The 9446-nt window shown below is 45.0% G+C and overlaps 1 protein-coding gene across 1 annotated transcript; it reads left to right on the forward strand.

Annotated features, from left to right (window-relative positions):
• Nucleotides 1–2358: 2358 nt before the first annotated feature.
• On the forward strand, nt 2359–5259 carry epcam (epithelial cell adhesion molecule). The gene is made up of 9 exons (XM_079363082.1): nt 2359–2715; nt 3316–3426; nt 3537–3798; nt 3915–3980; nt 4064–4130; nt 4217–4315; nt 4404–4601; nt 4736–4780; nt 4872–5259. Exons 1-9 carry the CDS (start codon nt 2655–2657, stop codon nt 4893–4895), a joined length of 933 nt encoding a protein of 310 aa, XP_079219208.1. The 5' UTR covers nt 2359–2654; the 3' UTR covers nt 4896–5259.
• Nucleotides 5260–9446: the final 4187 nt, after the last annotated feature.

The raw sequence follows: 9446 nt of genomic DNA on the forward strand, positions 1-9446 counted from the left end.
GTGTCAGCCGTGGAACAATGATGGGACCGGTCCCCCCCCCGAGGGCTCCTGAGGGCCTCGTTTGTCCTCGCCGCTGTAGACGAGAAGAAGATGACTTTCATTCAGCAGAGCATCAGGGGAGAGAGGGAGAGCGCTGGTATTTAACGGTTTGATTCTCCTTGATACCACTTTGTATCACAGATGTTAAGAACGCGGATTCAGTTACAATCCTTATAAATACCTGAACAATGAGGGTTTAATGAAGACACCTAAATGTCACCGCGTGCGTCTGATTCAGCCTCGACTTGGGTAACAACACGGCAGGTTTTACAACATCTGCTGTGAACTCGGCTGACTTCTGCATTCTTATCATTGATTGGTATTCTTGCAGTTCAAAAACATCATTTCATCTTTTCACTGAAAAAAAACTCAATCTTGGCGAATCGATCTGCCGAACTTTCTACTCAAAAACATCTGATTTCACTTATTTGAAGCCATGATCTGCTTTCACGATATTGAAAGAGAGAATTAATACCTGAATAAGTTATAAACGGTTGATTCTACCTGTGCAGCAAGCAGATTTTACTTATACGGTTCGGTAAGATGCTTATATTTGAAAAAACTTTGCTCATCTGATAACTGCTCTCATATCTGATCAAACCCAGGGGCGTCCAAAACGGCCTTCAAAGCCCCGCCTACCTTCTCTGGTCCAATCAGATCCAGACCCTTCAGGAGCAGAATCTAAAGTTAGAAGGAGGACGTACTGGCTGCTGCTTTGTTGTCAGAGAAGCTTCAACACAGCAGGTTTCCTTCATGTCTGATGATGTCAACAAAGTCGCTGGTTAATTTAAATCCAACATGGCGGCGTCACTTTTCACTTTGCAGATATGAAGGCACAGACATTACAGAGAGACACAAATCCTCTCTGTGTGCAGAGTTTCTCCTGGAGCAGTGGTTCTCAGCTGCTGGGTGCGGGACCCAAAAGTGGGTCGATGCTGAAGATCCTGCAGTTCCTGGAGTGTCCACTAGAGGCTGGCTGCAGTTCCTGGAGTGTCCACTAGAGGCTGGCTGCAGCAGCACAGGAAGTCACATACACACCCATTCAAACAGCCTGTTTTTACATGTTTACAGCCTGCTTCAAAAAAAACAAATAGGTGTGATACTATCTATCACTTCCTGCCTGTTTTGTCCCTCCACACACACACACAAGTTTTTCGATTTTTGTAAAATGTTTGTCATTAAGGCTAATAAAGTTTAAAGGAAGAATGTGCAACTTTTTGATCCAGTAGATGTCGCACTTGAGCACCAGCATGAAACCAAAACAAACTGCTGATCATTTGCGCATGCGCATGCTCCTGATGTGACGATACCGCTCATACCTGTGTTTCTGTTTTCTGTTGTTTCTGTTCTCTGTGTTACATGTGTATGGTGGAGGATGTAATGTATGTCTTTATGTATCTTGAGGCCTGTCTGTTTATGTGTCTCTCGTACGAGGGTGAAAGCAAATTTCCTGCAAAGGACAAATAAATCTGAATGGGTTTTGGCCACGCCCCCTTTATTCTGAAACCTTCTTTCACCCTGTAAAGCTTCTATGACGTGATAAATATCAGAATGATTTCAACTCATTCTGATCCTGAATCCCATCTCATGACTGTGGTTTCACTTTGAGCCTGACGTCAGACTGAGTGTTTGTTGTGAAATGATGAAGAAGGATAAAAATACTAGAAAGGCGTGACAGGGATTCTCAGATGGAGAATCAGTGTGAGAACTGAAGTCAGTGAGTCAGCCGTGTCATCCAGCAGAGCCTGACTCACAACACCTGCCTCTGGTTTCTGTCAGGCAAGATACCTGCTGATGACGTCATCGCCTCGCACAGAATCTCTCACAAACAAACGTTTATTTTATTGTTTATAAATGAATTAATTATTCTGAGTCTGTTTGATGGTTCATCAACATTTGATATCAAACAATCACGCTGCATTTTGTACACAAATTCTTAATATGATAAAATCTATTTATTGTTCCCCTTTGACTTTAAAGATCATTACTTTTTAAAAAATGCTACACGTTTTTAAATGCTACAGGTGAATTAAAAACACAATAATCTGAACCCCTGCAGGTATATGACTCTGCTTCGTCTCTACATCACAGAAACTGTTGAAGAAAAGATGAAACTAAAAACAATCCGGATGACAAAGAATCTTTAGAAACGTGTCAAACAAATATTTGAAGTCAATTGGGATTTGCTGAGTGGAAAGAAGAACGTTTTGTCAACAGAGAGGGCGCGAGAGGGAGACCAAATATGGTCATTCCGGAGAAAAGGTGCGCCTGACGACAAGTCCCGCCTCTATGTAAATTAGAGTGACGTCACGAGACTATCAATCTTATAAATTTACTTCATAACACTTCTCCGTCAGTTCGACTACAAACATCGACCGGGATATAACCAATAATCAACAGACCTGCGCGTGCTTTTATAAACACTTACCTTTGTGTGTGCGTGAGCGCGCGCTCGTGGAGTTTCTCCTCAAACAGGTTGGACCGGGACACACCTGCAGGGGAATAAGAAGAAGGCTTTGTGTGTGTGACTCCATCTTTGAGCTCAGAGGACGACGGACGGTCAGAGGAGCATCAGGAGGAAACTTTCTCTTCAAGTCGATTTTTTAAACTAAATCATGAACATGTGGATTGCGCTCGTGCTGGCTGCGCTCGCGGTGGGAGCTTCGGCGCAAAGCTGTGAGTAGTTTGATTGATTTCACAAGTTTATCAAATAAAGACACAAGTCCTCCTGCGCAGTCTGCGCTCACACAGAAGCTGGATCATGTTGCTTGTGTTTCAAGGACTTCAGTTTAAAGTTACCTTTACAGGAGTTCACCTGTAACTGTTCACCTGTTCTGCTCTTTAAGCTTCACATTATGTTTAAATGTAGTTTATCAGTGGTGGGAGGCGGAAAGGTGAGGTTCAGAGCTGTTTGCATGCACGGTGAGTTGGGTGGGGGTGGGGAGGTTTTGTCCCGCTCCCTGGGGAAACCAACGCCCAGGTGTTCGACAAACCTGCTCGTCCACCCGCCCTGTCCCTCTCTGTAATGACAGGTAGAATACACCTGAACTAAACAGGATTACACTCGGCCTATGAGACACTTTAGATGTCTGAAATGCATTTCAAACTTGGAGCTTTTTGTCTAGTTGTCAGAATCGGGTGAACTTCCTGACTTCAGGAAAGTGAAGTGAAACTCTGAGCACATTTTATGATTTTAAAATGATCCGGTTGCCTTTCCACTTTTGTCCCTGAAGCAGGTGTTATGTTGAAATGTCTGATTTTTGTTTCTGTTCTCAGGTTCATGTCCGAGCATGAAGTGGGCCACCTGCGATGGAACTCCATGTTCTTGCTTCATCATGGTCGACGACAGCAACAACAACAACAGACAAACACTGAAATGTGACAAACGTAAGTAAAAGACATCATCACCATCCATCCTGCAGATACTGCCGCTCCTTTCCTCTGATCTCTCGCTGATCCCCCCTCCCCTCCCTCCCTTCCCCCCCTCCCCCCCTCAGTGATCCCAAAGTGCTTCCTCATGAAGGCTGAGATGTACCGAGCCAAAAAGGGTCTGGACACCCGATCCATCGGAGGGAAGCCGACGGAGGAGGGCTTCGTGGACAACGACGGCATCTACGACCCCGTGTGCGAGAACGACGGCACGTTCAAGGCCAAGCAGTGCAACAACACCAAGGAGTGTTGGTGTGTGAACAGCGCCGGCGTCCGCAGAACCGACAAGGGAGACGAGACGCTGACGTGCGAGAAGCTGGTGGAGACATAGTGAGTATAAACGTTCTCCTCCTTTGTGATGCTTCACCTTGGACGCACATCTTTTCTTTCTAATCGTCCTCGTTGTGATATTTTAATCCTGACCCGTTTGTCTTCTTTCTCTCCAGCTGGGTTCGTCTTCAGCTCAAACACAAAGAAGTGACAGGAAACGTGGACGAGTCCAAGCTGAAGATGTAAGTTTAAACATTTCATGAAACTTGTGATCTGACTAAAAACGCACCGGCTCAATGTTTGACTTTTCCTCTTCGTGTTGCAGCGCCATCGCCAATGCCATTCACAAACGCTACAACAACTTTAACAAGGCGCTGGTGAGCGAGATCAAGGTGAGTGAGAGAGAACGCCGCTACATGAAATATGAATGTAAATTTAAAAAAAAGAGCGTTAAATTAAACGTGTTGACGTCCTGCAGTACGACCAGGACAGCCGCACCATCGTCGTGGACGTGAAGAAGGAGAAGGGAGAGCGCAAGACGGATCTGGCCAACATGGCCTACTACATGGAGAAAGACGTATGTATACAGACTCTGGTGTGCGTTCTCGGTGAGAGGGCGGCGTGTGATTGGCTCTCCTGACTCGTCCTCTTCCTCCCCCCTGCAGGTGAAGGTGCTGCCCCTGTTCAAGGACCAGGAGAAGTTTGAGCCGATGGTGGGCGACAAGAAGCTGCAGATGGAGGAGATCCTGGTGTACTACGTGGACGAGGAGCCGCCCACCTTCACCATGAAGAACCTGTCGGGTGGAATCATCGCCGTCATCGTGGTGGTGGTGCTGGCTGTGCTCGCCGGCCTGGCCGTGCTGGTAAGTCACACGCACACACACACACACACACACACACACACACACACACACACACACACACACGTTTTGATTTGTATTTTATATGCAGCTGTGAGCCGAGTCGTAACTCTCTTCCTGTTTCTTTTTGTTTTCAGTTCTTCGCTAGAAAGCGTCAGAATCAGCGATACAACAAAGCCCAGGTGAGAAGAAGAGCCCGTCTTTTTGTCACCGTGTTTCTAAAAGTTTCTTTCATTTGTTTAACTCCATTTTGTTTCTTCTTTTTCCATCCAGCAAAGAGAGATGGAGGCCATGTGAAGTCTTCATGGAGGATCCGGAGATCCAGCTCGTACTTCACCTGTGTTTTAGGACGAACTCTATTTGCAGTGGGACGGTGCCATGTTTGACATTTTACTTGAGGAATGCAGATTGTAAAGGAACAATTAACTGGCTTTTTATTTGTTTTGTTTTTTTAATGTTGTCGGCACTACTGGATCAACCTTTTTATTTATGAAAAATGTAAAGTCTAACTCATCCAATCTGTTTGCCATAAAGAACTGTGCTTTTTAAAACCGTTTTTCTGAGTTGAGTTTAAATTCCACGTCATAGATTGTACAGTTTCTTTCTTACTAATGTTTGTTTGTTGGTTTGTTTTGAATAAAAAAAAAAGTTTTAAAAGACTCTCGATGTGTCGCCGTCTTGTTTTGTGTCTCCTGAACCTCGGTGGTGACCGACGCTCGGTCTCTCCGGTAAGATGGCAGCTTTCATAAACAGAGTTGTTTACACAGGGAAGGTAAAATGGAAGTTTTCCACCTGGGTGACTTCCTGGAGGGCGTGGCAGCTCTGCTACGGATGTGTCACCCTCTTGGTATTGTTTGTGTCGCTGACAGAAACTTAAATCTCTGCTGTTCACGTGCTGTTCTTCACCTGCAGCTTTCTTTTGAACATTTAATTCTTTCAGGTTAAATTGATGTTTTCAGTGAAATGTCAGATCTGATGTCTTCATGCCTTTAAAAGCTGCTCATCAAAGGGGGGAAAGCTTTCTGGGGTCACAATGGGGGGGCTGCTGGAGGTTTGCAAGTGTGCATCCTAATTTTAGGCAACAAATGTTTTTAATGAAATAAATGCAACAAACGTTTAATTGTTGGTTCACTGAAATGGAGCCTGCAGCAGCTTTAAAACAGGATCGTGAATTTTGTCTGCCCTTCTTAGAATAAGATGTTTTATGTCAGCGCCTGCGAGCGGGCCAGCGACTCTACTCCAACCAGAATCTATCACGCTGTCGAAAAACTCTTTAAATGCAACTCATGGAAGAGATGTAAAAAAAAAAATTAAGTTTCCCATTTTCACCTGAAAATTAAAAATCAAAATCTTTGGATTGCTGAAACAGTTTTCTGAATCATCCTCAACACACCTGTCGATCTTTCCTCCACCGCCTGTGAGAACACAGCGTGTTGGAGCGGAGCTGGTGGAGGACCAGGTGGACACAATAACAGAACTTTAAATGAACATGTGAGAGCAGTAAAAAGGATCCAATGGGAGTGTTTATGCAATTTAGTGAGTATGCAGGTATACCTGTTCACCTGCCTCGTCTAAAAGAGCTACTTCCTTTTGTAGGATTTGGCTTTTTGACACCTTTTGTATTTTAATAATGGAGATTTTGGTTCATCTGATACGGATAGAAAAGTAGAAGTACGAAACATTTTGACAGTTTGAGAGTCAGCTGTGACTTCCTGCTTTGACACATCTGTTAGGCATTGCAGAGGGAGGAGGTTAGTCATTTAGAGATGTGTGTTTCAAAGAAGTGTTTGGCATCACGCCCAACCTGTCGGTCTGGTTCTGCACTCACAAACACACAGCTATGTACACAACAAACACACACACACACACACACACACACACACACACACACACTTAAAGGACTGCAGCAGCTTTTGATCCCAAGTCAGGTGAAAAGTCAAAGCAGCAGGGTGTTAATCATAAACTGTGTGGCAACACAAAGGCAGGAATATTCACAATCAACAGCTTTAGATACGGAGTGATACTAAAACAAGCAGTTTATTAACTAACAGAGTTTAAGGTCACGTCAAATAATGTCCACAATACTTTTAGAAACGGGACAAAACATGGGGTTAAACACACTTAAAGGTTTGTTTGTGAACACAACATTGAGACGTGGCCTCCTGCTGTGCACACTGGCTGCAGGATGACTGTGCACCTTTACTAATACCGCACGCTAGCACAGGTGTTTGTCAGCTTCCTGTCCAACAGGAAGTAGATCAACTCCACGTCCACGGGTCAAAGCCAACACAGGGTTCACGCTCGGTTCAGAACGAGCTTTACCCGCTCTGCCCTTCGCCTCTCTGTGATTCTATTTTCTCTTCTTTGCTGCTACGTTCATGTCCGCCATATTTGCCAGGTTGAATCTTGTCCTAAACTCACCTGTGCACTGTGATTGGCTCACAGTGCACTCACCTGTGCACTGTGATTGGCTGGAGGAAGTGCACCTGCTCCATGCCCACAAATGTCCCGAGTCAACCGAACTAAAACATAAATGAAGGAAGAGGCCAGGACCTCTGCAGGCACACTAACCACCACCATGTATGGAGGCCCAGAAGGGATATTTGTGCGTTGTTACCTTTGTATTAGTCCATATCTATATTTTTGGAAATGTCAAATGATTTTTACCTTTATTGTTTCTCGCTGCATTGTGAAATTGGCTCACATTTAAAGTGTACCAGGGCGCGACCAGAGATATGAGCTGCATGCAGCTCTCTGGACATTCAGGAGGTTTGTAAAAGTGTGAAAACAGCGTGCGAGCTTCGTGCACCTCAGTCACCTGAACATCCTCTTGAGGGGTGTCGTGGAATTTTTCAATAACAAAGAGTGAGAATAAACATTTATTCGAAAGCAAAAGCAGCATTTGAAGACCCTTCTCTTCTTCGGCGAATGAGAGAAAAAGGCCCCAAACAAAGGCAAACATGAAGACTTAAACATTTCCATCACGCCACATAGAGCCTCTGCCCTCCTGGCAGGGCACGATCTTTCCCAAACCTACCTACCTGGCAGGCTGGTACTTTATTGATCCCGAGGGAAATTCAAGGCATCTAGCAGCAGTGTATGAATATGTGGATTCAAGGTCAAATCAGCTGACCTTGAACACCAGGAGAGCAGGACTCTACGGCCTGACTCTAAAGGTTAGTAGCAGCTGGTGAGTCAGGTTAGACACCGACTTGGATTGGATTTTTATCCCCCGGTGTTCTGGTCTAAGAGATGAGGACTCAAGATGAGGATCTGCTTTTTACATTTATGGTCTTGGTGTTGTCTCGGCCTCGCCCCACCTCGGTCTTAGTCTGGTCTCGGGTTCTGTCTCGGTCTGTCTGTATTTCTGCTCCTTTATGTGACGAACAGCAGCTTTGGGAAACACGTCTCCCCTCGGGTAGAGGTTTGTTTTTTTAAAGCAGCTCCCGGACTCTGTGAGAAACTGTTATTGTGTAACCTGTTACAACATGATCACAGCGCTGTGTGTGTGTGTGTGTGTGTGTGATTCTCAGCTGAACGCAGCTCTTCAGGTGGAAACACAGAAGTGACCGTTTGTCCTTTACTTTCCAAAACACACGAAGGAATTTGACTTCAGGAGAACAAAGAAGCTTTTTGTTTCCCGTCGACTTTGTTTGATTTTATGTTCCTAAAGTTTTCCACAGAGCAAATTATTAAAAGTCATTAATCTATTATTGAGTGCATTTTTTTTGTTGCCTCACCCCTTTTCCCTCCCGCTGTGAGCCCCCCCCTCCCCCCTCCCCCTTGTCTCCATGGCAACAGGTACAAAAGCATGTCTCAAACTAGTTCAGACAGTTCAGGTATCAGATATCCTCCCGCCCCTCCCCCCTTCTCTCTCTCTCTCTCTCTCTCTCTCTCTCTCTCTGTGTTGATACTACAGGGTGCGTCACTCGCTGTCAGCTACCTGCTGCAGGTATCAGCACGTCAGATCCCGCCGACCAATCAGGAGGCGGAGTCTGTGCAGGAGAAACTGAGGTGAAGCCGGAAAGAAATGAGCGTGAGACTGGGTGAAACGAGCTGCGTGTTCTCTGTCGTTTATTGTTGACTCTTCAAATAATCACATTTTACAATAATGATGTTTGTTTGTTTGTTTTTTCAACAACACAAATAAATATGAAACCTGCCGCCAAGTTCAGGCGGGAGCGACGACACAGGAAGGAACAAACATCTGCTTAAAGTACCACTTTTCCAGTTCCCATTTCATTTCAACAGGAAACGCTTCCCATAAACCACGTGTCACTTCCTCTCACCTCCTCACCCCGAATCTGTATAAATAATCACCACCCGGCTTGACTTCTCAAAACAAAACAAACAAACAAAAACTGTCGTGTGAAATTCAGAACACAAGGCTTCAGCTGCTCTCTCGTCAAAGATCAAAGTTCCACCTCGCCGCTGGCCAATCAGTAACTACAGGCACACACGCTCGTGGTCGCGGTGTGTGTGGACATGAAACTAAAACACTACCTGCCTGATGGCGAGGTAGGGTCAGAGTCGGTGGAGTCAGGTGATTCGACGGTGACGACCTGTGCTTAAAGAGCTAACGTTGTTTTATAACAACATCACATTGTGTTACAAAAAAAACACAAACGACCTCCGACTCCTCCGGACGAAAACATGGGGTGTAGTTTGTTGATCACGGGAGGTTTTGGTCTTCCAGAACCTTAAACCGGATCGTTTTCATTTTCGGGGCTTAATATTGATTTTGGGGAGACAAAAACAATAAATAAAAAATAATGTTTTGGTCGATATCTCTAATCAAACACTTTGTAAAGACTTCAAAAGAAGACGAGACGGTAAACCGCTCGACTC

Source organism: Symphodus melops (genome assembly GCF_947650265.1).
Source record: "Symphodus melops genome assembly, chromosome: 15".
Taxonomy (NCBI): domain Eukaryota; kingdom Metazoa; phylum Chordata; class Actinopteri; order Labriformes; family Labridae; genus Symphodus; species Symphodus melops.

Excerpts from the sequence above, each read along its gene's own strand:
- epcam (XM_079363082.1), top strand. The coding sequence starts at position 2,655 with ATGAACATGTGGATTGCGCTCGTGCTGGCTGCGCTCGCGGTGGGAGCT. Across the intron at positions 2,716-3,315 it reads GGGAGCTTCGGCGCAAAGCT|GTTCATGTCCGAGCATGAAG; the intron begins GTGAGTAGTTTG and ends TTCTGTTCTCAG. Across the intron at positions 3,427-3,536 it reads AACACTGAAATGTGACAAAC|TGATCCCAAAGTGCTTCCTC; the intron begins GTAAGTAAAAGA and ends TCCCCCCCTCAG.